This window comes from Calidris pugnax, unplaced genomic scaffold, assembly GCF_001431845.1.
Source record: "Calidris pugnax isolate Ruff unplaced genomic scaffold, ASM143184v1 scaffold63, whole genome shotgun sequence".
NCBI lineage: Eukaryota > Metazoa > Chordata > Aves > Charadriiformes > Scolopacidae > Calidris > Calidris pugnax.
The window spans coordinates 489,635-516,101 of record NW_015090852.1 but is presented as its reverse complement, the minus strand read 5'-3'; the positions used below and the strand labels follow the sequence as shown (position 1 = coordinate 516,101).

Genomic DNA, 26,467 nt, shown 5'->3' with positions numbered 1-26,467 from the left:
CCGAGCATCCCCAGAAGCAGGTTCTGGAGGCCTTAGCTGGTGTTTTGAGACCTTCTGCTCAGACCTGGATGGGGAGCAAAGTCTAGCTGATGGCCCAGCTGGAAAAAGCAAACAGACCTGAAGATCATCCTGGGGATGCATTGGCAACACTTTGGCTGTGGGAACTTGCTGACTGAGTGAGGAGAGTTTGCTGGTTCTCAGCGGCCCTGGTGATCCCCCGTTCTGTTGTTTCAGATGCCTACCTGAGTGCCAAGGCTTGCAGGGACCTGAGACCTGTCATTTCTGGCCCATTTAATCCAGCCTAATCAGGCACAGAGCTGCCTCTGATCAGTCCCGCTTTCCTTTGTGAGCTCTGAAGACCGTGCAACCAAAATACCTGCCAAGAGCAACAAAAATCAGAGCAGCGAGGTGCCTCCAGTGACCACAGGAAGCAGGGAGGGAGACAGCCGTTTGGGCACGTGCTTGTGTGCACGGGAGAGGAAGGAGGGTGTGAAACGGCAGCAGAAACACAGGGGTGAAAAGGCAGGGATGGAGGAGGTGAGGTGTGCCTGGGGGAGGAGATCGCACCCCGTCCTCTGCAGCAGAAGGCACGAGTCAGCAAGGGTCTGTGGGTGGAAATGTTGGTGCTGGGCTCCTGGAGAGCTTCCTCCAGAGATGAGGATGCAGAAGTGACTCTTGTTGAGCTGGAGGTCTTACATGGAGACCATCCCAGGGCTTCCCTGCCGAAGGTACCATATCCTTGCAGGCTCAGTGGTGCCTGGCAGCAGTGGTTGTCCCCTATCACATAGGCACATAGCTAAAGGCTGAACCTTCCTTTTAACAGGGCAACGAAGCTGGTGAGGGGTCTGGAGCACAGGTCTTACGAGGAGAGGCTGAGGGAGCTGGGGGTGTTCAGTCTGGGGAAGAGGAGACTGAGGGGAGACCTTATCGCTCTGTACAAGTACCTGAAAGGAGGCTGTAGAGAGGCAGGGGTTGGTCTCTTCTTCCAAGTTACAGACGATAGGACAAGGGGTAATGGCTTCAAGTTGCACCAGAGGAAGTTCAGGTTGGATATTAGGAAACATTTCTTTACTGAAAGGGTTGTCAGGCATTGGAATGGACTGCCCAGGGAGGTGGTGGAGTCACCATCCCTGGAGGTATTTAAGAAACGTGTAGACATGGCTCTTCAGGGCATGCTCTAGTGCCCAAGATTATTGGTTTGTGGTGGGATGTTGTGTGGGTGGGTGATGGTTTTGGTTTGGTTGTTGTTGTTGTGTGTTTAGGGGATGGGTGGTGTTCCCTTCCAACCACTACGATTCTGTGATTCTATAAACAGGCTGATTTTGTCCCTGAGCAGAGGCAAAGTAAGGCAGGCTGTGATTCTGTGATTCTGTGATTCTGTAAACAGGCTGATTTTGTCCTTGAGCAGAGGCAAAGTAAGGCAGGCTAAGGAGATGTCACGCTGTCCCTTCCTGGAGCATGGAAACCTCTTCCCGGCTCAAAGTCTCCGTCACAGGAATTTTAGCCGCGGTTGGAAATTGCACCCTGGATGGATGGGTGCAACCTGGCGTGGGCACTGACTCCATCTCCCAAGGAGGTCCAACCCCACTGCCTGAACATCCCAGGTGCATCAGCACCCATGGGTCCAGCAGCCACCTCTCCTCTCCAGCCCTTGCCCTGTGGCTGAGCTTCACTTCCAGCAGGAGCAGATCTTCACACCTGCTTTTCCACCTCAGCCTTTCGCCTCATGGGGAACAATACCTCACCTCTGCTTTTGTTCCCTGCCTGGCGTGCTCCTGAGAAGGAAAAATAAAACCCATCTCGTTCAGGGCAATCCAGTCTGCGTGCTGGATGTAATCCCCTGCTCCCAGACAGCCGGACGGGGAAGTGGCATTGTATCCCGGCCAGGAAATGAGACGGCGCGCTCTAATCCCTGCAATCAGAAAAAAAAAAATATATTTTTTTTGTGCCTTTTTTTTTTTTTTTGTCCTTGCTGAAATAACTTCAGATTAGAAATTAAAGTGCTTGTGCAGGAGAGCTGTAATTGCCTCTGGAGAAAATCCCTGGGCTTGTCAGCAGCACCCGATGCTCTCACCCTGAATTTTAACAGCAGCAACGCGACGGGATGGAAAATCTCTTTCTCTCTCCAGCTCTCGGCTCTTGCAAAGGGGATTTTGAGCTTTAGGGTCTGGGAGGAGGGTTCTTGTTGCCTGATTCAAAGCCCACTACGGTTGGGTCTCTGTGCCTCCCCTTGCTCTGCTTTATCAGCCTCACCCTGCAAGCGATGCTCTGCCAGCTGGGCTGTGCTGAGAGGATTCCACAGCCTGGGGTGTCATTGTCATGGCCATCCCACTGAAGAGCAACCAGAGTTGTGGTTGCACATCACCCTGTGCTACCAAGGGCAGCAGGGATGGAGGAGATGGGGCCACCAGCTCTTCAGCCTCCTTCTTGGCTCCAAACTTCCAACTTTTCTTCCAGCACCCTTTCCAAAGTCCTGCGAGGGCTGAGACTTTCTGAGATCCCCTCCTGAAGCAGTGATACCCAAGGGGAATAAGGCAGGTGGTAAAGCTGTGGCCCCAGACCTGACATGTTCCCTTGCAAAAGCCTTGCAGAGAGAGGGTTCAGCTGTGTTTTGCGTTGGTTTTTTTTTGGTGTGTGGTTTTTTTGTTGTTGTTTTTGCCATTTGATGGCTGTGATGCAAATTTCTAAAACAGGAGCTGGGTGGGCGGTACCTGAGTGTGCAGAAGGGTGACACTTGTGGGTGCTGGGTGGACAGGGGAGACTGGAGCAGGTCATACCCCAAAATTAAGGATGCGGTACACCACTGACCCGTTGGCAGGTTGGGTGTGGGGTGGGGATCTGATGTTGTAGGGACTCCAAAATGAAGATCTTGGATGTGGGGCTACTTTACCACCTTGTCCTGGCTTGGTTTGAGCTGTCTTATCCCAGGATCTCTCTGCACGTGAGTTAGGGGCTAAGCAGGGGAAGCATTTTACACTGTGAGAGGTGCTGGGGATGTGATGCTCTTGGGTTTCTCTTCCAGGCCTTGGCCATACACCATCTTCCAGCGTGGCTTTGACTTGGTGCTGGGCGAGCAGCCATCCGACAAGATTTTTCGGTAAGGGATAAAGGCAACCTGATCAGCACATTTTTGGGGCTGAAAAATATGACTCAGGGAATATGGGCAGTCTGGTCCTCCCAGCTGGCAGGGCTGAGGACAGCTGTCCTGTGCCACCTCCTGGGGACATACGAGCATAGCTGGGAAGGTTCTACCACAGCTGCCATGTGGGATGCTGGATGTCCAGCATCTCCAACTTTTCCAAAGGGAAGTTCCTTTTTTTTTTCTTCTTTTACTGAAAGGGTTGTCAGGCATTGGAATGGACTGCCCAGGGAGGTGGTGGAGTCACCATCCCTGGAGGTATTTAAGAAATGTGTAGACATGGCTCTTCAGGGCATGCTCTAGTGCCCAAGATTATTGGTTTGTGGTGGGATGTTGTGTGGGTGGGTGATGGTTTTGGTTTGGTTGTTGTTGTTGTGTGTTTAGGGGGTGGGTGGTGGGTTGTTTTGTTTGTTTGGTTGGTTTTTTTTTTGTGGTTGGATTTGATGATCTCTGAGGTCCCTTCCAACCACTACGATTCTGTGATTCTGTGATTTAATTACCTAAATTATGTGTGCTTTTTGGGGGTCATTTGGGTGCATTCGGAGGAGCCACCCCACCTTACCCTGCCCATCTGCCTGTGCTCAGGCTGGCACCCCTGTGGAGTAAGGGGGAGGTTCAAGGACTTGGTTTTGGGCAGGGGCAGCGCTCTGGGCTTGGTGTTTTCCACCATGCCATCCCTCACCATTCTGCCTGGCAGGTTCACCTACACCCTGGGAGAAGGCATGTGGCTGCCACTGAGCAAGAGCTTCGTCATCCCACCAGCCGAGCTGGCCATCAACCCCTCGGCCAAGTGCAAGACCGACATGACGGTGATGGAGGATGCGGTGGAGGTCAGGTAGGTGCGACGGTGGGGTGAAGGTGTTTAGGAGACGTTTAGGAGGCATTTCAGCAAATACACTGGTGATGCATCCTAGTAGCGAGAGGACTAACCCGAAGTGTGGATGAGAGCTGGGATCCCCACCCCACATTTTTCAGGTGGAGATTAGTATGTCCCTTAACCTGGCCCTCTTTAGTGTCTGCAAAATTGAGCCTTCAGAGGTAGCTCTCATCTCTGTAGCTCCTGCATCCCTCTAAAAGCTTGGTTGCCGTTCAGTTCTCTGTCAGTCTGAGGGAAACCTGAGCTCTGGATAAACCCACATGGCAGCCACGGTCATGCACGCGTTCGCACCGTCTCATCAGAGCAGTGACACACCTCCTCCTCCTCCTCCTCACAGGGAAGAGCTGATGACCTCCTCCTCCTTCGACAGCCTGGAGGTCCTCCTTGACTCCTTTGGGCCTGTCCGTGACTGTTCCCAGGACAATGGGGGCTGCAGCAAGAACTTCCGCTGCATCTCGGACCGCAAGCTGGACTCCACGGGCTGCGTGGTGCGTGGCCTCCCAGCGACCTGCAAATCTCCTTCGGTGTGAGCAGGAGGGGGAGAGTGAAGGGGGAAGGGCTGCACCCTTCCTCCTTTCCCATCACCTCGGGATGGGTATTTTGGGGTTGGTTTTGCAGTGGGAAGAGATGTTTTCATGCTGGCAGCTCCTCCCTCCCTGCCCTTGCTGCACACACACACACACATGAGAGAGCCCATCTACTTGCTGGCTCTCCAGAAGGTCCCATGTCACTCACGCGTGTCCCCTGTCACTGCCACAGCTGTGGTGCTGTGGGGAGGGAAAGAGTGTGCCCCCAGGCATTGCTTAGCTTGTGATTTCCAATAGAGAGCAGCACCGAAGTCCTCCCTTCCATCTCACCCCCTGGACCAGATGTCTTCCTCAGGGGCTTCGTCACCTCTTCCTTCCTCTTCCACCAGTGCCCAACGGGACTGAGCCCCATGAAGGATGGCACGGGCTGCTACGACCGTCATGTTGGCGTGGACTGCTCGGATGGCTTCAATGGGGGCTGTGAGCAGCTGTGCCTGCAGCAGATGGTGCCCTTGCCTGAGGACCCCCTGCTCTACAACATCCTCATGTTCTGTGGGTGAGCATCCCCATCAGCTCCCTGGCTGCAGGGACACCCCCAGAGTGCTGCTGTGCCTTACTGAGCTCCTAGGGTTGGAAGGGAGGGCTTCCTCTGTTCCCAACATCCCTGCTGGGATGGCCTGGTGGCCCCAGTCACCACCAGGGATGGTTGACCCTGTGTTGGCTTCCTAGGTGCATCGAGGACTACAAGCTGGGCACGGATGGGCGGTCGTGCCAGCTCATCTCAGAGTCGTGCCCCGAGGCAGGGGACTGCGGTGAGCCCCGCGAGCTGCCTATGAACCAAACGCTCTTTGGGGAGATCTTCTATGGCTACAACAACCACTCCAAGGAGGTGGCCCCAGGGCAAGTGCTCAAAGGGACGTTCAGGTGAGTTGGGGATATGGGAAGGTGAACCCAGCAGAGTCTGACCTTGCTGTTCTTGCCAAGAAGGTGGAATGGGAAGCAGCTGGACCATAACAGCCTGCCTAGTCCATTCCATAGGAGAATTCCATTCCAGTCCTAGTCCATAAGGGATTGGAGCATCTCCCTTATGAGGAGAGACTGAGAGAGCTGGGACTCTTTAGTCTGGAGAAGAGAAGGCTGAGGGGAGACCTTATCAACGCCTACAAGTATCTCAAGGGAGGGTTGAAGGAGGAGGGAGCCAGACTCTTTTCAGTGGTTCCCAGTGAGAGGACGAGGGGCAACGGGCACAAGTGGGAACATAAGAGGTTCCACTCAAATATGAGGAGAAACTTCTTCACGGTGAGGGTGACAGAGCCCTGGAACAGGCTGCCCAGGGAGGTTGTGGAGTCCCCTTCCTTGGAGATTTTCAAGACCCGCCTGGATGCAGTCCTGAGTAACATGCTCTAGCTCTAGGCAATCCTGCTTCAGCAGGGGAGTTGGACTAGATGATCTCTATGGTCCCTTCCAACTCTAAAATTTGGTGAAATTCATATCTGGCCAAGCTTTGCAGAAGATGGAGGAGCTGGTGGGGAGGGTTCATCTGAAGCTTTCCATTGTAATCTGTGCCCAAAGGAAAGGCATGGTGCTGGGTAGCTTTTTGGGATGGGTCACCAGCTGGTGAGGATGACCCCAAGCCGATCCCCTGTCCTCCAGCCCTGTTCTTCTCTCTGCAATTAACTTCCAGGCAGAACAATTTTGCTCGGGGCCTGGAGCAGCAGCTGCCAGATGGGCTGGTGGTGGCCACAGTGCCCCTGGAGAACCAGTGCCAAGAGGAGCTCTCCGAACCTACACCCGACCCTGACTTCCTCACCGGTGAGTGAGCCCAGCCGGACCCATGCCTTTCCCAACAGGGCAGCTGCAGTTGTGCCCAGCTCTGGCATCTACCCCTCACAGGGGATATATCTTCTGCAGGATATATCTGATCTAGCTTTAGCATCCCGTAATCACCTGCAGCAGCAGTAAGAGGAAGGCATTAAAAATGAAGAAGAGAGAGAGGCTGTAAATTGATTGTGTGGTGTAAAAGCTCAAGCATCCATTAGATATTTGGGATATTTGCAAAAAGGATTATTCCAAAAAAATAGGAAAAAAAGGTTTCCAAACACCTTTCGTTTGATTTCCAAAACAGAAACCCTTTGCTGGTGTAACGAAGCATTCAAAACCTGACACAACCAAATCAAAATATTTCACTTTGTCCTGGCAGAGGATCATGAGCCATGAGCAATAGGGTTATCATGGATTCCTAGATGACCTTCACGGATTTACCTTTCTTCCACCAAGTTGCCAGCACCCCTCAATAGCCTTTGTTTCCTTCCTGCTTGTTGCTGTTGGCTTAAATGGCTGAGGGCACTGAGGAGTTACTAAGTGGGGGATGTGGGTAGTAAGGTGTTTTGGAAGGTGTGTCTGCAAGGTGGTCTCATATGGGACCTTGTGCATTCACCCTGTTGGGCAGAGCTCCCAGAAGGGTTTTGGGGAGCACCCGTGGGTAGCACCCAGGGTCCAAGGGGTGCTGGTTGCCCTTACAGGGTGCATGGCAATGCAGGTGTACGTGCAGGCAGGGAGGAGAGTGCCACTGGGCACTGAGCTGCCCTGAGAGAGCTGTGTCACCAGGTCACCCCAGCAGCCGTGGGGATGCTCAGCCTTGCCTGGAAGTGCTGGAGGACACCTTGCCTCCTGGTGGGGGGTTCTGCTGCCCTTGACATAGTTACATGGCCATAAAGAAGGCACCCCAGCCTCAGCCATCGCGGCAGGGTCAGCGGCACTGGGAGTCTGTGGGCAATTATGCCGGAGAGGCAGAAGCCAGTCAATTATCCTATTCATTTCCCACTGCTCTGCTGGCTCTTCGTGGCTGATTAAGGAGGAAAAAAAAAAAAAAAAAAGAAAAAAAAAAGAAAAGAAGTAAAATCTCTGCTTGTCAGTAAGCAGATCTGGATGTTGCTGTGAATACAGGAGAGGCAGAGCTGCTGACTAAGGAAGGGCTGGTTTTGCATAAACACTTTGCAGGGAAGAGTAAGGCTTTGAAGCTGTGGGTAGCAGCCAGCGCTGAAGGGAGAGGCACTGGGAGGCAAAGGATCTTATCCTCCTTATCCTCCGCCTTCGTTTCTTGTTACGGAGAGGGGGGTGTCTGTTGTTCTCCTCCTGAACCCCTGCGGTGTGGCTGTTTAGCAGCGGAGTTTGCCGCTTGGCTGCCGAGTGGAGGTGTGCCATGTTGGCTGTACATCAGTGGAGCTGCCAGGGAGGAGGTGGCTGTGCCTCAGCACCCTGCTGCTGCACACCCAGGGATGCTCCAGTCACCAAAATCAAAGCCACGAGCATCCTTCAGTTGACTTTCTGGGGCTTTTTCCGGGCATGGCTTGGCTCATGCCTTGGGCAAGGTGAAGTGGCCACCCAGTCCTCGTCTCCATGAATTTCTGATTCTTGTAGCTCGTAGTTAAATGACTGGAGAACAGGATGTCTTTGCCTGAAGAGGGAGAAACCCCAGGTCTTGCTTGACTCCAGTGTTGCCGTGATGTCCTCTTCGTTTCTTGTTACGGAGAGGGGGGTGTCTGTTGTTCTCCTCCTGAACCCCTGCGGTGTGGCTGTTTAGCAGCGGAGTTTGCCGCTTGGCTGCCGAGTGGAGGTGTGCCATGTTGGCTGTACATCAGTGGAGCTGCCAGGGAGGAGGTGGCTGTGCCTCAGCACCCTGCTGCTGCACACCCAGGGATGCTCCAGTCACCAAAATCAAAGCCACGAGCATCCTTCAGTTGACTTTCTGGGGCTTTTTCCGGGCATGGCTTGGCTCATGCCTTGGGCAAGGTGAAGTGGCCACCCAGTCCTCGTCTCCATGAATTTCTGATTCTTGTAGCTCATAGTTAAATGACTGGAGAAAACGATGTCTTTTGCTGAAGAGGGAGAAACCCCAGGTCTTGCTCAACTCCAGTGTTGCCGTGATGTCCTGAGGGAGTGGGAGCATCAGCAGGCATGTGGTTTCTCCCATAGGTGTGAGTCCTGGCTGAAGGGGACCCCAGGGCCTCCCAGTGAGCTGCACCCAGGCATACGTGGTGTGACGGTGACCGTTCCTAGGCCTGCAAACAGCTCATTAAAAAACGCAACTCTCATTAGTGAAATAATTAGCACACCTGGGCATGTCTTGGGAGCAGGCACCAGGAAGGAAGCAGGAGGGGATGCGGGAGGAGGCTCGTTATCTTCCGACACAGAGCCCCGCGCGGCGGAATGAAACGAGCCCACGTGTTTTCTTTCAAAGCCACGATTTTAATTGCTGGGGAGCAGCTGACCCTCAGCTCCAAATGCCTCGCTGCTTCCCTGGGGGGACATAGTCTGTGCATGGTTCCTTCTCCCACCCCTCCCAGCCCAGGCATGGCATGAGGAGCCGTGGGTCACCCTGGTGGCCCCATGGCAAGGTGTCCCTGGGCAGTGGCACTGAGACTCTGCCTCCTTTCTCCAACAGGGATGGTGAATTTCAGTGAAGTGTCCGGGTACCCCCTCTTGCAGCACTGGAAGGTGCAGTCTGTCATGTACCACGTCCGGCTCAACCAGCTGACCATCTCCCAGTGTAAGCAAGTGGGACTTGGGGGGTAAGAAGGGAAAAAGGGGTGGCAAGATGACATACAGCCTTCTTCTGGCAGGTGATGGGCTCAGGGTTTAGTTGCCCATCACAAGAGGTGGCAAGGGCTTGGGGTCCTCTGGGATCTGAGCATCTCCTCTCATCTCCTACCCAGCCTTCAGCAATGCCCTCCACTCTCTGGATGGGGCCACCTCCCGTGGGGATTTCGTGGCGCTGCTGGACCAGTTTGGCAACCACTACATCCAGGAGGCAGTGTATGGCTTTGAGGAGTCCTGCTCCATCTGGTATCCCAACAGGCAGGTCCAGCGGCAGCTCTGGCTGGAGTATGAGGACATCAGCAAAGGTAGGAGCCCCGCTCGTCCCCAGGAAGGGTCCCCACAGCAACCCCATAGGAGCAGAAAGCTGGGTTTGCTTTTGGAATAGCAGGGAAAAGTGCCCAGCCCTCGTCAGGGCTGTGTCCCATCTCATCCTCTTATCTGCACCCTGCTCTCGCACCCTTTGAAGCCAGCTGAAGGACTCCCGTGGACTGCAGCAGGCATTAGTCTGGGCCAGAAAGGAAGATAAATACCCTCATCCCCAGGGAGATGAAAGACAAATGCACTAATCCCACCAAGCCATCCTGCCTGATTCTGGACTTAACTGTTATTTGTCTTTAATCCTGTTCCTTCCTTCCTTTTGTCTCCGCCATATCTGCTCTCTTCCACTTGCATCCCGCGGCCAGACTTTTCTCCCTCTAATGTGCTTCCTTCTCCTAGGCTGTCAGGGCTGTGCTTTTAATGCCTGGGAAACCAGTTATGAACTGGGAGGTTCACCAGGGTGCAGAGGGCATCCGGGGCTGCTGTGTGCCCTCCGGAGCCCTCGCTGCAGCCAGATGTGACACCTCCCCTGTGGAAGGGGTTTTGCAGGCAAGCGATGGCTGAATTGGACATGAGCTTTCCAAATGCGGAGGGAGCCTAATGCCTGCCTGCTGCTGGCTGTCACCAGGACCATGGCATCTCCTCTTGTCCTGGCTTTTGCAGGTGTTTCTCTGCCTGTGCTGGGGACGTTGGGTTGCACCACCCAGGCTTAGGGAGCAAGCAAGAGCCAGCTCCCATGCTCAGACACAGGGGATGCTGAGCAGAGCTGCTGCTTTCTAAGGTGGCTTTGGGTTTCTGCCTCCTGCCCAGGAGCTCCTGGATGCACCAACGTGAGCTTGGAGCTCACAGGCACCGTGACCCACCGTATCATTTCCATCACGAAACTTCATAATTCTCAGTATTGGCACCAGCCTACGGTGCTGCTCTTGCTGTGCCCCGGCTGTGAAGATATTTATTTTCTCTCCAAGGCTCTTATGTGGAACAGGCTCCTTTCTGCGCCCGAGTCTGGATCTTACAGGGTTCAGACCTTCTGGAGCCTGGACTTCTTCCCAAGCCCACCTGCGAGAGTACAGACCCATAGCTGTTTTGCTGTGGGCTGTCTCCAGATGTAGCATCTTTTGATTGCAAGTACTTTTTTTTTTTTTTTTTTTTTTTTTTTTACTCCTGCAATTTCCTCCTCTTTGATTTTCTTGCTTGGAGGCTTTTCAGGTCTGGCAGTCTCCTTTCCACCCACAATATCACATTTCGGTTTCGCTCTGGCACCTGTCTCTTTCCCTCCTTTGCTTTTTTTGTTTGCAAACGTCAGGAGCTGGATATCGATTGAGAAATTGCAAGAGACAAATCATTCCCTGGCTGCTCTGCTTTCCCTCGGTGCCCGCTAAGCTGCAATTCACAGCCAGCCCAAAGCGATCCATTTCCAGCTCGCTGGGGGAGCCGAGCGATGCTCTTCTATCCCGGGTTTTGTTTAACAGCCTTGTTTTCTTTGTAGGAGTCTCGAGGATGGGCTGTATCGTGGGCCCATTTCTCAGCAAACCCTTGCAATAGGAAGATCTTCCTATTGAGCCATGGACATGCTCTCCAGCAGCTCCCCAGAGCTAAGCCACCACCGACAATGCCCTGAGGCTGTGCCTTGGCATCCTTTGGCTTCCTCCATCCCCACTTGGCCTGCCTTTATCATCATCATCAGCGGTCCCTCTTTGCCCTTCTTTCTTTGGAGCAGAGCCAGGGACATCCCGTGGTAGGACTTTCAGGTGAAAAGCATCGTTCCCCTGCACGGCGAGGCTACCAGCGGTGGGGCGATGGTAGCCAGGGCACAGCAGCCATGGGCAGATCCTACCTTCTTGCCTGCTGGGCCAGGACTTTTCCCCCTTCTGTCAAAATATTTCCTTCTGTGGGAGTGCTGGAGAAAAGTCCACCAAGCACAGGGTCTGGCTTGCTGCCCCGCGCAGTGGGGACATGGTGGCACCTTTGTGCAGAGATGGGGAAGGTGTAGCCCATGATAACGTTTCCCAGCTGCAAATTTTTTTTGCCCAAGCCTGCTGGGTTGCAGGGTTGTCTCAGGGTTGGCAGGGTAAGACCTGCAGATACCCCACTATGTGCGCAGGCAAGAGGGTAAACAAGCCCTCAGCCTCGTCACAGTCTGGCTGGAAGTCCGTGGTCCTAATGAAGACATCTGTCTCCATCTCACCATTTTCTTTTCCTTTGTGATGGTGCTTTGTAAGCTAAGCCCGTAGGGAGAAGACCCTCTTTTCTTGTCTGGCTGTCAATGAACAAGAGGAGCCAGGCTTGAGCCAGCTCCCAAAAGGGAACTGCTCCCCACCTCCCTTCCCCTGTGTGGGCACTGAAAGCAGGAAGGGTGGAGGGGCCGAAGAGGTTTCACCATTTTCTTTTCCTTTGTGATGGTGCTTTGTAAGCTAAGCCCGTAGGGAGAAGACCCTCTTTTCTTGTCTGGCTGTCAATGAACAAGAGGAGCCAGGCTTGAGCCAGCTCCCAAAAGGGAACTGCTCCCCACCTCCCTTCCCCTGGGCACTGAACGCAGGAGGGGTGGAGGGCCTGAAGAGGACCTTGGTGGCTTTGTAGTCATCTCAGGGGCTTTCTCGGCATCGTGAGGCACTGAGAAGCTCATTCTGAGCTCTTTGGTGCGGCTGGTTGCAGACCTTTGGGGAGTGTGGGGAGCACACCGAGACGGCATCATTGCTGCACACCCTGGTCTGACACTCCTCCCTGGTCTCCAACATGCTCTGTCACATCAGCTTTGATGGGGGCCCTCGGGGACCAAGGGAGTCGAGCAAAGAAATGTTGGCCAGTCGAGCAAAGAGATGTTGGGCCAGGAGGGATTTTGCAGCACAATGGTTTGTCAGGAAGCTTTGGAGAGGATTTCAGCATGGGGTGAAGAAGAAGCCCAGGTAGGTCCTTCATGAGCTTGCAGCCACAAGAAGGAAGCTTGGTCTAGTGGGGACCTGCTGCAAGGGTGGCCCATCCTAGTACCAGGCAAAGGGCTGGAACTGGGGAAACTGAGGCACAGGGGGACAAAAGGATCTGCAACGGTAGAGGTCAGGGTGGAATTTCCAGTCCTGATTCTCACTTTCAAGACCAGTCACCATTTCATCCCTACAAGGGATCCCTACATCCCTACAAGCAAGCAAGGAGCTCCTAAGGATATGGAGGGGGAACAGGGTGGCCTGGACACACAGCAGGGCTCTAAGTCCCTCAAATCCCCTTTTCGATGGCTCAGGGCCCATTCTGATGCCCCTTTATTCCCCTCTTTCCCCAGGAAACTCCCCCTCGGATGAGTCGGAGGAGCGTGAGCGGGACCCCAAGGTGCTCACGTTCCCCGAGTACATCGCCAGCCTCTCCGAGTCGGGCACCAAGCGCATGGCAGCCGGTGTGCGGATGGAGTGCCAGAGCCGCGGGCGCTGCCCCTCCTCCTGCCCTCTCTGCCATGTTACCTCTGGTCCTGATGTACCGGCTGAACCCATCCTGCTGGAGGTCACCAAAGCCGCCCCCATCTACGAGCTGGTCACCAACAACCAGACCCAGCGGGTGAGGAGCTGCCGGCCTTGGGGGGGTGGTCGGGTGGGCATGGGAGGAAGCAGAACATCATCAGGGTGGTCGCTGGAGGTGATGCATGGTGGCATCATCTCAAGCCTTGGCAGCCCTTGGCTGGCCCTGCTCTCCAGGGTGGATGAACTGTGCTGAATCTACTGGGGAATGGATGAGCACTGATTTGAGTGGCAGCGGGGTGGGAGCTCACCTGCCCGGTGCTGACTGGCTTCTCCTCTCTCCCAGCTCTTGCAGGAGGCCACCATGAGTTCGCTGTGGTGCTCAGGCAGTGGGGACGTCATCGAGGACTGGTGCCGCTGTGACTCGAGTGCCTTTGGGGCTGATGGGCTGCCCACCTGTGCACCTCTCCCACACCCCATGTAGGTCTCTGCAGGTGCCTAGCCTGGCCTCTTGGTGTGATGGGGCTGGGAGGAGGTGGCAGTGGGGAGCTGCGTGGTGGCAGGAGGTGGTGGGGCTGGGGTGGCTTTATGGGACAGGTTTGCAAGTGGATAGGGGACTTGGAAATCAGGCAGAAGATACAAAGATGGAGTGTCTTTTCTAAATTCAGATGAAGATTGGGGAGCTAGTTTTGAATCCATCCTGGTAGAGCAAAACCCCAGGGAAGGAGCCCTCAGGATCAGCATGGCCAGAGCCAGGAGGGGTAGGAGACGGGGAGTCACTTCTGTCCTGAGCTTGCTCTCTCATGGGCTAGTGGATTTGAAGCCATTTTGCTGTGAGACAATCATGCAAAAACTATCCTTAGGTACTACCAGCTCGTTTCAGGTGCATGTGCACGTGACCTGCACAGCAGAGTAAGTGGAACTGGCAAACATGGGCAGGACACGCTCATGCTGTCTTCTGCACCAGCCGTGAGGACCAGCTGGAGAGGTTGTCCTCAGCAACTCTCCCCAACCTCAGCCTGGTGGTTTGGCTGCCTTTTTGTGGCGCAGAGAAGCAGCAAGGTGGTGACAGACACGGGTGAGGGTGAGTGTGGGTGGGCAGTGGACCTTGCCCTCTTGAGGTACTGACCAGCTGACATTTCTCCCTAGCCTGCGGCTCTCCACCGTGCATGAGCCCAGCAGCACCCTGGTGGTGCTGGAGTGGGGCCACTCGGAGCCTCCCATTGGGGTGCAGATCGTTGACTACCTCCTCCGTCAAGAGAAAGTCACCGACAGGATGGACCACTCCAAGGTGGAGACAGGTGAGTGGGAACTCTACTGGTTCTCTTGGGAGAGGGTGGGATGGAGATGTTGGAGGAGAGCCTCTGTCTCCCTCTCTGCAAGGGAATACTGCAACATACCCAGTATCCTGTGGAAGAGAAAGCAGCCCCTCTTCTCCCCACCACACTGCAGAAGTGGCAGCTCCATGCCATGGTGATGAGCCTTGCTGGAAAAGCAATGAGTCCATCTCTGCATCAACCTCATGCATGAACCTTGGTCCCCCTTGGCACCAGGCAGTGTGGTAATGGGCACAGACCTCAGGGCCTCTCCACAGCCCCAGGGACACCTGCATCATCACCTGCAGCGTGTCTTCCCCTCTCTCCCTAGAGACAGTCCTGAGCTTCGTGGATGACATCATCTCTGGCGCCAAGTCACCCTGCGCCATGCCAGCCCAAGTGCCTGACAGGCTCTCTTCCACCATCTCCCTCATCGTTCGCTGCCTGGAGCCTGACACCACCTACATGTGAGTCACCTGCCCCTTGCCATGCCCATAGCAGCGCCATCACCCTAAGCGTGGTGCTCCTGCCTGATGCTACCTGTCTTTGCATGAGGGCTTGGAAGTCCAGAGCTTCATCTTTTTCCTTCTTGGCCAGGTTCACGCTGTGGGGAGTCGATAACACAGGAAGACGCTCCAGGTCCAGTGATGTGACGGTCAAGACTCCCTGCCCCGTGGTAGATGATGTGAAAGCTCAAGGTGAGATGGAGGGAGCTGCTGGACTGTGATGCTTGGGACTAGCAACAGGGAGTTCCCCTTTCCAGCATGTCCCCGCACACGTCTCGTGTCCTGGCTGTAACATCTCCTTCACCCATGGTGGCCCAGGTGCTGTCATGTGGGGTTGAGGGTTGGTTTGGAGCACAGCAGGAGGGACACATCCTCTCTGCAAGCAAACACAGAGGCACTCTGAGCTCGTGGGAGGATGGGCAAGGGGGCAAGCACTCAGGACATACCAAAATAAACAGGACCCGCCTGTCTTGCCCAGAAAGCAACTGATAGCATAGGTGGTGTCTGTGCTCAAGAACCCCGAGTTGTGTGCCTTGTCATAAATAAATGATATTTCACTAACAATAGCTGATGACACCACTTATTTCTTTTCCTAATTGGACCAAACTATGGGAACCTAATCTGGACTGAGTCTGGGGAATGTCAACTACTCCTTGCTCCTCCACTGGGACCTTGTCTTGATCTTGATATGACATAAATCATAACTTAGGATACAAATCTTGGCTCGGGTCTTGATTTCCCTGGAGCTGAGCTTTAGCCTGGTGGACTTTGTTGATGGTTTTTCTTGCATGTCACTGAATACCCCCTGTCCTTCTGCCCAGAAATAGCAGACAAGATCTACAACCTCTTCAACGGCTATACCAGTGGAAAGGAGCAGCAAACAGCCTACAACACTCTGCTGGACCTGGGTTCCCCCAGCCTGCACCGAGTCCTTTACCACTACAACCAGCACTATGAGAGCTTTGGGGAGTTCACCTGGCGCTGTGAAGATGAGCTGGGACCCAGGTAGGCTCAGGAGCTGGGTTGGCTAGGAAGACAGGCCTGCCCACCAACATGCATAGCCCTCATAGATATTGGTCACCAGGAATGTAGCTCTCTGGCAAATTTCATTAATTTTTTTGAGTCTCACAGTGGGGTTTCTGTTTTACTGGATGCTGTGCATGTGTTTATGGTCCAGCCATCTCCCTTGAAGGACCATAAACATAGGACAAGGTGAAAGGTGGTAAACCATTGTCGACCCATTATCCTTGTCCATCTCACCAGCCCTATACCATTTCTGGAGATTTGTCTACTCCTTTCTTGACATGCAGAGTAAGAAGGGGACAGGGATGGGATTCTCTTTTTCCCTCAGTAGCTGCTGCCACAGGCAAAAGGGCAGAAGGTCTCAGAAAAATAGTGCACCTTTGAGGAATGGACATTGTCGGTGGTGAGAAGCAAGGGAGTGTAGTTGAAGCATTTTGCTACAGAAGGACTCTGGGTATTAATAGAGGGGAGAAGGTGCAAGAAGGTCGTTACACCTTCATGCCTACTGGAGAAGGTGACACTGAAGAGCTTGGTTGTTGAAACTGCTTGATGAAGTTGTTCATGCAAATTACACAGATACGTGCTGGGCCGTGCCAAGATCAGACTCAGCTTTCCTCCTTTTCCTGGGCTTTGGCTTGAGTTGAATGCACCTCTGTGTGTTGAACTCACTGTCACTTGCCTTCCAAAGCAGGCAGTGTATTGACCTTGGCACTGAATTGCATATATTACCTTCCTTTTGATCCATGTCTGTGGTCATATGAGGTGATCTTAGGGCCATGAGTATTTTTGGTGCTCAGGCAGTGCTGAGCTTCCATGGCAGGTTATGGAGAAGGTTGCCCTGTGTCCTTCCCAGCTGATGCAGTTCCTTCATGCCTCGGTGAGCACTGTCTTCTCTCCCTGGGCTTCTCCAGGTCACTGCAGCCCCTCCAGCTGTCTGGGGATGGGGGTGCCTCAAGCCACAGGCTTGTGGAGGCAGCCAGATGTTCCCTTCTCCCCATGTCCTTCGATGTCCCCTTTTGTCTGTGTGGTTTCCCAGTAACGTGGATGTTTCCAGTCAGTTTATCAGGCTAGTCTGGGAAATTGTGTGGGCTGCAGTGGTGTTTCATAGCATCTGGCCTCCAAAGAACTTGAGCCCATCCGGAAATTAGGATGACTTAAAATGTACGTCAGCAACAGCTCCTATCTATGAAATGCATGGCCTTCACCCTACTCCTTACCCTACACCTCCTCTTGCTGGTCTCACCACAGGTCTTCCAGCCCTGCTTCTCCAGGTGATCACTTGTGGATTTCTAGGAGAGGATTGGAGATGCTCCGTGTACCTTCTCTGTCCTACAAACCTCTGCTAGGGGGTCAGAAAGACTCAGCAAATAGCTGGTGGCTGTCCTGAATTTAGTGTCTCTAAAGCACGTCTCCTTGTTCAGAAAATCCCAGGAGATCCTCCACTCCTTGGAGCAAAGCTGGGGTCTCTCCTCTTTTCCCTTTTCCCATGTATGTTCTAAAAAAATTAAACTCTTTGAGGCAAAGCCTCCAAACTCAGTAATGACATCCCAGTGCATGGAGTCTCGTTGTTAAACCTGAGGTTCCCCCCAGGCTCCTCTGCCCAGGGTTGCTTCATTGCCATGACACCGACTGGGACCAGCAGGCTTGGGCTTACGTCTCACCTTCCTCTTGAGCCCAGCTGCGGTGATGCCGCTCTGTCTCCATTTCCAGATGTGAAACTTCCAGACCCGGTTTGCACAGACCAACCGACATCTGTTGCGACGGTTTGCGTGAGGACTACACAACATTCCCGGGGCGACAGACTGGAGTCATCACACAACCACTGCCAACACCGAGGCTGAGCATTGCCATCGCTGCTCGTTGCCTTGGCAAGGAGGCCGAGGGCCATCCAGAACATGGGGTGGAAGCTGCCTCCTTGAACCCCACGAGGCAGAGATGCATTGGCATGGAGGCAGCCAGAAATGCCACAGAATTGCCCAAATGTTACCGTTTGCTGCGTAAATCTACGAGCCAGAGGGTTAATTCCAGCCTCTGGAAATGCTGGAGCGCTTAGGATGGGATGACGCAAGTTGCTGATGAAGTGTTTTGTAGCTCGCACTACTTGGAAAGAGACATTTAGGCAGCTGCAGTGGGTTCTGGTGATGACAAATCTTGGAAAGCAGACCTCCTGTTTGATCGTCTGCGAGGGCGAAGTATCCAGACTGGTAGTGACAGGACAAATCACTTGCAGATGACATTATTTAGCCAGCAGAGAGAGTGTTTGTTTGACTGTTGCCGATGCTCCTTTGAAGTTCTGGATGTGGACCCACGCGACTGACTCTACCGTGTCCCTCCTCCTCCACGTGGCCATGCCACCTTCTGTCTCTGCTTGCCTGGGGCACGCTTGCCTCCCTTCTCGGTGACTGAAGGAAACAAGGGTGCGTGCAGATAATCTGTCTGGGGTTACAAACGTGTGTCTGTTATTCCCTCCCAGTATGAAAAGGGCTGCAGATAGCCCTGGACTTTGCATCGGGAGAAGAAATGGAGGGAAAGGCACGTCATTTTCTAGCAAGTAGTAAGTAAGTGAAAAAGTAGGATTTGATGCAAAGACTGGTCAAGTCTGGTGGTGTCTAAGGGCTTTGGGCCAAAATCTGTAGTATCATATTCAACATTCCTGTTAGGGTACCTATGGTGCTGGAGGAAGAGAAGCAATCACAGCACCTCACCTAGGTGTGTGGACCGAGAGGATTGGCAGGTCTGCTACCTTCTAACAGCTGGAAGACCTGGGCAGCTCGGATGGCTATTTCCCAAATGTCAGCACTGTCCTAAGCACCTGCACCTCTCTTCTGTGGTCTGGATGTGAGCCCCAGGGCTCCAAGGCTCAGAGGGCTGCACAGCTGCACAACCTCTTGGTGGCTCCAGACTGACCTCTCAGAGCTGTAGCCATCTGAAGCTGGCTAGCAAGGGCTACATGACCATCTGCACTGTGGTGGACCTCTTGAAGGTTTCCTTTCCAGGAAAGCCAAGGTTGGCTCTCGCTTGGCCTGGGGTAGATTTGCTCCTCACTGAGCAGCTCTCTCTGGGTGGACCTGGCCTACAGGAAGATGTGGAGGAACCGTGGATGTTACTCTATGGTCAGTACACACACCCTTTAGCTATCACACCAGCCACAACACAACCGCGTGCTCCACACGCAACCCCTGCTTATCCAAGCAAAAGTGTGACAAAGAGGATTTTTTTCCCTCAGCATCATAATTCGTGCCTCCACTGCCTGCTCTGTGCTGAATAGATGCTGAATTACAGCTACCAAAGGGATGTATCTTCACTTCTCTGTGTCTACCAACCCACAGACTGACCTTGAAACTGGCTAGGAAACAGCCCAGCTCCTGAGACACTTTTTGTGTATTTGTCTGGGTTTCCAGGCACATACAATACCTGCAAGGCACTTCATTTGAACCCATTACCTTCACATTTGCCAGATTCCCTGGAGATCACCCAAAGTGCTAGACAAGTTCAAAATGAATGTAATGTATTTTATCTGAACAAACTGTTTCTCTTGATAAAAGCACTAGAAGCACAATTTTAAGAGGAAAAACGTGAAAACAAGAGAACACAATTGAGGTCATATTTGGCCAGGATCCTCTGTGCTCTTCCAATATCTCATCCAACACGAGGGGTTGGGAACCCAGCACTTTCTCACTACCAGAACAAGCCCACACAAAGGCTGTGTTGCCCTGAGAGTGCTGCGTGTCTGTCTTCTGCTGAAGATGGCTTCCTCCTGGACCTCCTCTTGCTCTGTCACCTGATCTTCTCTCCTGGCTTCTTTGTCTGGGTTGTGGCTCTTTACGAAACACTATTGCCATGACTTGCCTTTCCTCATTTTGCTCTCTGCAATTGGAAGATGCAAAGTGCACGTGCAAAGAACTGGGGAGCTCCACCACATCCCCTGCTCTCTCAGAGGTTTTTTTAATCAAAGCTATGCTGTGTGCCTCAGTGTGTTCCTTCTAGTTTGCAAGCTGCTTTTTGAGACATGTTTCCCAAACTGCTAGTAAACATTGCAAGTCACGTATCAGGAGTGTCTTTCATTGTGCTTGTATCTTATGATATTGCATCTTATGAGGATCATGTTTATCTCACCTTCAGCCTTCCATGCAGACCCCGACAAGCCAGACTAATACAGATGACAGGCATGATATTTTTAGTGGGTTGTGTTTGGTTGGTTTTTGTTGTTTTTTTGTTTTTTTTTTATTCCCTAAACTTCCTTCTCCTTCCTTGCCTTCTTTTGGGCAGCCCTACTGTCACCACAATACGTGTGGTGACACTGCCCTGGACTGGCCATACGTGAAGCTTCTAGCATTTTTCCCCACTGCCCGTAGGGCTGTATGCTTCCACTTTCCTATCCTGTTATATTTGGGGTCCAGTAGCTGCAGCAGTGACTGGTGATGCAATTTGAGTCATTCATGATGTCCGTCCCAAAGGGTGTAGGGGGTTTCAAAGCTACACCTGTGACTGTCCCCTCACTAAACCCTCAGCAAACCTGGCCTTGTGGAGATGATACGGGGTGGAAGAAGAAGAGGGGACAGGGCAGGAAAGCATGAGGCGAGTCTCAAGACCAGTGCAGCAGGTCCAGCACCTCTGTGGTGGTGTGGACACCAGGTAAAATGCAGCTCCTACATGCATAGACCTCATTGCCCTCTACAACTACCTGAAAGGAGGTTGTAGAGAGGCAGGTGTTGGCCTCTTCTCCCAAAGGTTGAACGACAAGACCAGAGGAAATGGTCTGAAGTTGCGGCAAGGGAGATTTAGATTAGATATTAGAAAGAATTACTTTACTGAGAGAGTGGTGAGGCACTGGAACAGCCTGCCCAGGGAGGCGGTGGAGTCACCATCCCTGGAGGTATTTAAGAAACCCGTCGACATGGCTCTTCAGTGTATGCTCTAGTGCCCAAGGTTATTGGTTTATGGCGAGGTGTTGAGTGTGGGGTTTAGTTGGTGGGTGCGGTGTTTTTGGTGGGCGTTTGGTGTGGTGTGGTGTTTTTTTGGTTTTTTGGTTTTGTTTTTTTTTTTGTGGTTGGACTCTATGATCTCAGAGGGCCCTTCCAACCACTAAGATTCTGTGATTCTGTGATTTGGACTTGCAGTGCTATCATGGGGCCAGTGTGTCCCCCCCAAGCCCACTGACCCTCCTCATCCCAGTGGGGTCGGGCTCTGCTTTTCTGCTCTCCTCACTGCCCAACTCTCACGTTGTCTCTTCTCCAACCAGGAGCTCCTGTGGCATCCCTAACTGTCTTTGCTTTTCTCTCCTCATACTCTCCTGCCCTTCCCACCGTCCCCCCCGCCATGTTGTCTCCATCGCTCCGGTTGTCCCCCTCGCTGTCCATCTCCCCCCGGCATCTCCCCCTGCCTGCCCTCGCTGCAGGAAAGCTGGCCTCATCCTCTCGCAGCTGGGGGACCTCAGCAGCTGGTGTAACAGCCTCCTGCAAGAGCCCAAGATCAGCCTCCAGCGCTCGTCCCTCAAGTACCTTGCCTGCCGCTACAGTGAGATCAAGCCCTATGGGCTCGACTGGTCAGAGCTCAGCCGGGACCTCAAGAAGACGTGCGAGGAGCAGACACTGAGTGTCCTTTACAATGACTATGGTGACAAGGACTACTGAGGGTTGCGGGGCGCCCACTCTCACGCTGGCCTTCCCACGGGCGTTTTGTGAGGGTTTTATACACGGACCCATGGCTGGGGGGGGGGAGGGTATCACTGATGTTTCTGGAGGCAAAAATTTGGACTGGGGAGTGAAACTGGCTGCTCTGTGCAGGACTGACTCAGTATTAGTTTCTTCTTCGACTTGGCCAAAAGCCTTTCTAGTTAGAAGTCTTGTGGGACCCAGTTTTCTTGGTTTTGTTTTATTCATTTTGCCAAGAGGTTCTTCAGCATCAGTGGAGAGGGCAGGTTGGAAGGGAACAGCCTTCTCTGCCTGCCCCATCCCAGCCCTGGATGTGGGGACCATTCCCGAGGGTGGGGGGACACTGGTCATGGGAGAAACACGGTGACACAGGCATGAAAAGACAGCAAGTGATGCAGGGTTGGAAAAACGGAGGCAGGGCATGCAGGTCAGGTTGAGATGCTAATGGTTATGGCTGAGGAGAACAGCTACCAGGCAGCCAAGAGGGCTGGGTTGGGTTCTTTTGCAATTGTAAAGCATGAAGACTGGATGAGACCTGACTAAGTGACAGTGCCATTGCAGGGCAAGACGGGGGCACCATCAGCTGGGGCAAGGAGCGAGGGACATTGGTGACCCCATCTCCTCAAGTTCAAAGCCCACATTTGCTCCAAGATGCAAAGTCCTCCAGAGCAAAGGCAGTTTGGCCTCGGGTCAGCCGGACATCGTGATATTTCTTCTTGTGTTCAAATTTCTTGGATGTCAACTTAAAAATCCCTTCCATTTTTATTTTGTTTTTTTGCCCACCATAGTAAAGACTTCGATGCAGTGATGTCAAACTGCTGCTCAGGAGAGCCCCAGTCAAGACAGCAGCACCCAGATGGCACAGCTGAGGCTGCCTTCTGCACCAGCTGCCCTGTAGCCACGGTGTAGCCCAGGCTCTGTGTGGCAAGGGGAGGGGGTTGTAGCATACCCAGACACAGCTGTGGAGGATGGTCCCAGAGATCCTGGTCCCAGAGAGGACTCAGTGACATGGCATGATGGGCAGGGTTCTGGGGGTGCTGCTTGCCTGTGTTTAGTCTCACATCTGCAGGTCTCACTGTTTTTTTTTTTAAAAAAAAAAAACAAAAAAACAACAGAGAACTTAGGTTGTCCTGGGACACTGAGCTGAGTTCAGAGCAAACTGTTCCCAAAAACCCTGTTAGCACTGATGGTGCTGGAGGCAGCCAACGGCTTCCTTTTAGCTTCAGTTTCCAGCCTTGTTTGCAGAGGAGGCATCTCTGGACTTGCCAGCTGCGCACCTTTGATCTGGACAAGCCAGGAGCCCTGCAGTGGGATTTTTTTTTTTTTTATGATGCCTCTTCAGAAAGAAATTTCCTTTTCATTTTTCTCGGTCTTGGCAGGAGCAATCTTCAGCCTGTCTCTTACGATTTTCTGCCTCATTCCTCCTGCCACCTGCCAAGGACACAGCTCGAACGTTTGCGTGGTGCTGAGAGGGAGGCAGCTGTGATCCGCAGCCGGTCACGGTGGACAGTGCTGCATCACAGTGTTTGCACAACAGAAGTTCAGTATCTTCCTGCAGGACCACACGGGGCTTTGGTCTTCCCTTCTCCCAGGCAGATGTCTCCTCCAAGGGTGGCTGTCCTGGACCAGGGAGCTGCTGGGAGCAGCAGTCAGCGTTACCTGGGTGTCCCAGTGTCGTTTCTAAAAGGAATGTGTCTGGCAGGGGTCGTTGGGGAAACACCTGCTCTTTCCAAGAAGGAGGTCTACTGGATCCTTTTGGCTTTTTTTTACATTTTTCTCCTTATAATTTGATGTGCCTGATGCTGCCAAGGGCTTGGGGCTCAGGGCAAGACCAGCACCATCTCCGCGCACAGGCCTGCGTTGACGGGTGATCCATAGCGAGCTGTAGCTCCTTTTCCTTTCAGCCACTGGCAGTCTTGGCCAACGAGATGCTTTGGTTTATCCTCTTGCTTCTCCCAGCGGAGGCTGAGACAACTTTTAACTTCCAGCCGGGCAGCCATCCAGGGATGGGCAAAGGGCACCTCCGCTCAGCGCCTGGGAGGGATGTTTGAAGGAAGGCTGCTCTGGCCCGGAGGCAAGTTGGTTGCTCGCCAAGTAATACCGCTTACGTGGCCTTTATATGAAACACAGACTGTTTTCCTTTGGGTAGCAGGCTCGTCTCTTTTATTGCTTACTAGGTACAGCAGCAGGGACAGGAGCAGCGCGGCCTGCCAGCCACTCGCTGCCATGCTGCCAGGAAAACCCCGGATGCCCCACGCGCTCACACCTGCCTAGGTTACTTTTTCATCTGGCCCCCAGATCTGCACTGGGCCTCTCCAGATACTTCTGTTCTGCTTCTGCACTCGCATTTCAAGGCCCTTGAGTAGTCAACCAGAACCCCGCAGCCTTATCGGCCAGTTGGGCTGGACTCTTCTCCCCTCAGACCCAGCTTCCCCCTGGGCTGGGAGATGGACCACCCTGGACGGTGAGGGGAAAGCCACCAGGACCACAAGGTCCTTCAGCAGCACCCTTGCACAGTCAGACATGATTCGGATCCCCATCCCATGATGGACCGTGCAGTCTGCTGGTGGGGCTGTGCTCTGCCTGGTTGACTGCTGTGGTGTTGCTGCACCAGCAGGTCCTGCCAGCGTGCCACATCTGTGGGACCATTTTCATGACGGCCATGGCTTTGCGAAGACTTCCTTCTTAGTTTCCTCACTCTGGCTTTGGAACTCAGAATTTTGCTCAAACTTGGACTTTTCCTGCCAAACCCCTCAATTGACACACAAGCCCATCTCAGACAAGCTCCAACAGCCTCCCATGGGGGCCCAGACCAGAGGAGGTGGGGTTGCACCAAGGCTGCAGACTTGGCCTTGGTGAGATGTGTTGCGTGGGGCTTGCTCACTCACAACAGCCATGGGTAAGCCCCAAGGCATGCCCTTCCCTGCAGAGCTGACACCGTCCACATCTGCCGTGGGGTCCTACACAGTATTTTATTTCTAGGACTCCTGGTTCTTCCCATGCTGCCAACCAGATGAAAGCTGGAGAAGACACTGTTTTCCACACATTTCTGCAACCTCCCTCGCCCCCTGCCCTCTTTTCTTGTTTTATTTCTGAGTTAATTGAGCTATCGTTCACCTGAGATGAACCTCTGGGCCATTATTTTTAATTTGCTGCACCTGTACCCTTGTAGTAGCATTACTACCTTTTACTTGTTGTGGAGTTATTTAACATATAAAGATGTTTTGGTCCTTTTCTTTACAAAGATGGCTACAATTCATGTTCCTTGATGTTCTATTAAAACTCTAATGTGATGTTTTACTACTGTAGATTGAAAGTAGGGTGCTTTAGGGGGAGATAGCCACGTGGCAAGAAACACAAAACCCTTCCGGTTTACTTAAAAAAATAATAATAAAAAAAAGAAGTCTTAAACAACAGCAACAAAAAAAAAATAAAAATCATTGTAACACTATGTAAAACTCCAGATGATAATTCAACTGACTATTAAACGGAGCTGTTAGTAATCCGTGGCTCTGGCAAACTGGAGTGTTTGTTTATAGTTTTGGTCCAGTTGATGTCATCTTTTGGCAGCGGATGAAACACTCCCAGCCTTTGAACTCGGGTGGGTCTTCACACAAGTTTAGCATTAGCCTGTCTGCCCGCTGGGGTAGTGAGGTCCCGAGCCACTCAGTACACACAGCCAGAGCTGTGTCTTGCACCTCACCTTGCCTACCTGCTCTGCTGGGCACGGGGCAGTGCCTGCAGGCACCTTCGGATTTTGGGGAGAAGACTTCATTAACATACCCTCTGAGAGGGGGTCTTAGTTCTTGCTCTTGCAAACTTCCATGAATGTTGGGAATTTGGGAGCAGAATCAGAAAAAAAAAGCTCCTTTTAGACTTTTTTAGGGTATAAGGTGGATGGGATGGTGCTGTCTGGTGGTCAACCACCCGCTGAGAACTTCCTGGTCCCTCTGGCAGACTTTTTGACAGAAGACTAGCAGCTTGGAGAATGTTAATATCCTACGAACGATGCAAAAATCAGTGCCTGAGCAGAGATGAGACGCAAAGGATGCCTTACAGGGAGCAGTGTTGTGTCCAGTGCTGAGGCCATCAGTATTTCTAGTGGCTGGCCCCTTGGCCAAGCCCGGTGTGTGTTGCCACCTGCCCTGCCAGATGGGTGGGAGACACGGGGAGAGCTGGGGATTACTGTGGGCAGGCAGACAGGATGCCTGGGAGGCCACAGGAGAGGGAGGATTTAGGGGCTATAGCGCATGAATCCATAGGAAACCAGACTTCATTATGTCTCATGGAACAACTGGATTTTTATTTTTTTTTCTCTTCCCACTGCTAAATTGCAGGAAAATAAGCTAAAAATACACTCGATACTTTCCTTCTGCTATTTTCCGTGCAGTTAAAAGTGCTGTGGCTGCCACCGGCTCGTTGCACAATAACCCGTGGCTGTGGAGCGAGACGTGAGGAGGAGGAGGAAAGAGAAGGAGGAAGAGGAGAGGGGCTGTGTGGCAGCGAGGCACACGGTCACAAGTCTGAGCTGCTATGTAACAAGGTCTCAACGCAATTGGGTCATCAGACCTTCGTCAGAGCAAGATCTCCTTGGGGGGGTCATCTGGCTTGCAAGCGATTGGGGTTTGGAGAAGGCCATACCCAAAAGAAAGTGGACTGTAAAAGACACATCACCAGCTGACCCAAAATGACAGCTTTTTAGGAAGGGTTTGGTAATGTGTGTCTATATTGGAAGGGTTGCCGTTGGCCGGCAGTCCCTGTTCATCCTCAGGTAGGTACCAGCAGGGATTTCTGCATTTCAGTGCATGCACGAATGATGTGGCACTGCTAGGACCCTCACACAAGGCACCGTGTCCCCTCCTTCGTCCTGGTGGCTGCCCTGTTTCTTAATGCCTGACTACATGGTCTCCTCCATCGTAAGGGCTCACAAAGCTTTCCAGATCCAGTTTGTTGCTGAAAGAGCCACCACCCTGCTCAACGGCATGTCCTCCTCATCTTGGGGGCGCAGGGGTTGGCATCTCTTGCCTTGAGGCTGGGTGTTTGGCAGAAAGGAGGGATGGAAAAA

At 52.9% G+C, this 26,467-nt stretch overlaps 1 protein-coding gene across 3 annotated transcripts in view; it reads left to right on the top strand.

Annotated features, from left to right (window-relative positions):
• ASTN1 (astrotactin 1) overlaps positions 1–26,467 on the top strand; it is a 67,539-nt gene extending 41,072 nt beyond the window's left edge. The window contains exons 9-23 of one of the 3 annotated variants that reach the window (XM_014943520.1): positions 3,023–3,097; positions 3,837–3,974; positions 4,354–4,504; positions 4,933–5,099; positions 5,273–5,467; positions 6,228–6,355; positions 8,988–9,092; positions 9,259–9,447; positions 12,735–13,003; positions 13,250–13,383; positions 14,053–14,204; positions 14,551–14,686; positions 14,817–14,917; positions 15,547–15,730; positions 25,793–26,467. In XM_014943520.1, coding sequence (XP_014799006.1) covers positions 3,023–3,097; positions 3,837–3,974; positions 4,354–4,504; positions 4,933–5,099; positions 5,273–5,467; positions 6,228–6,355; positions 8,988–9,092; positions 9,259–9,447; positions 12,735–13,003; positions 13,250–13,383; positions 14,053–14,204; positions 14,551–14,686; positions 14,817–14,917; positions 15,547–15,730; positions 25,793–25,796 — 2,128 coding nt within the window. In that variant the 3' untranslated portion in view covers positions 25,797–26,467. Of the gene's footprint in view, positions 1–3,022; positions 3,098–3,836; positions 3,975–4,353; positions 4,505–4,932; positions 5,100–5,272; positions 5,468–6,227; positions 6,356–8,987; positions 9,093–9,258; positions 9,448–12,734; positions 13,004–13,249; positions 13,384–14,052; positions 14,205–14,550; positions 14,687–14,816; positions 14,918–15,546; positions 15,731–21,146; positions 24,906–25,792 lie in introns of those variants that run through there. The other 2 variants (XM_014943519.1, XM_014943518.1) reach the window with 2 other exon arrangements.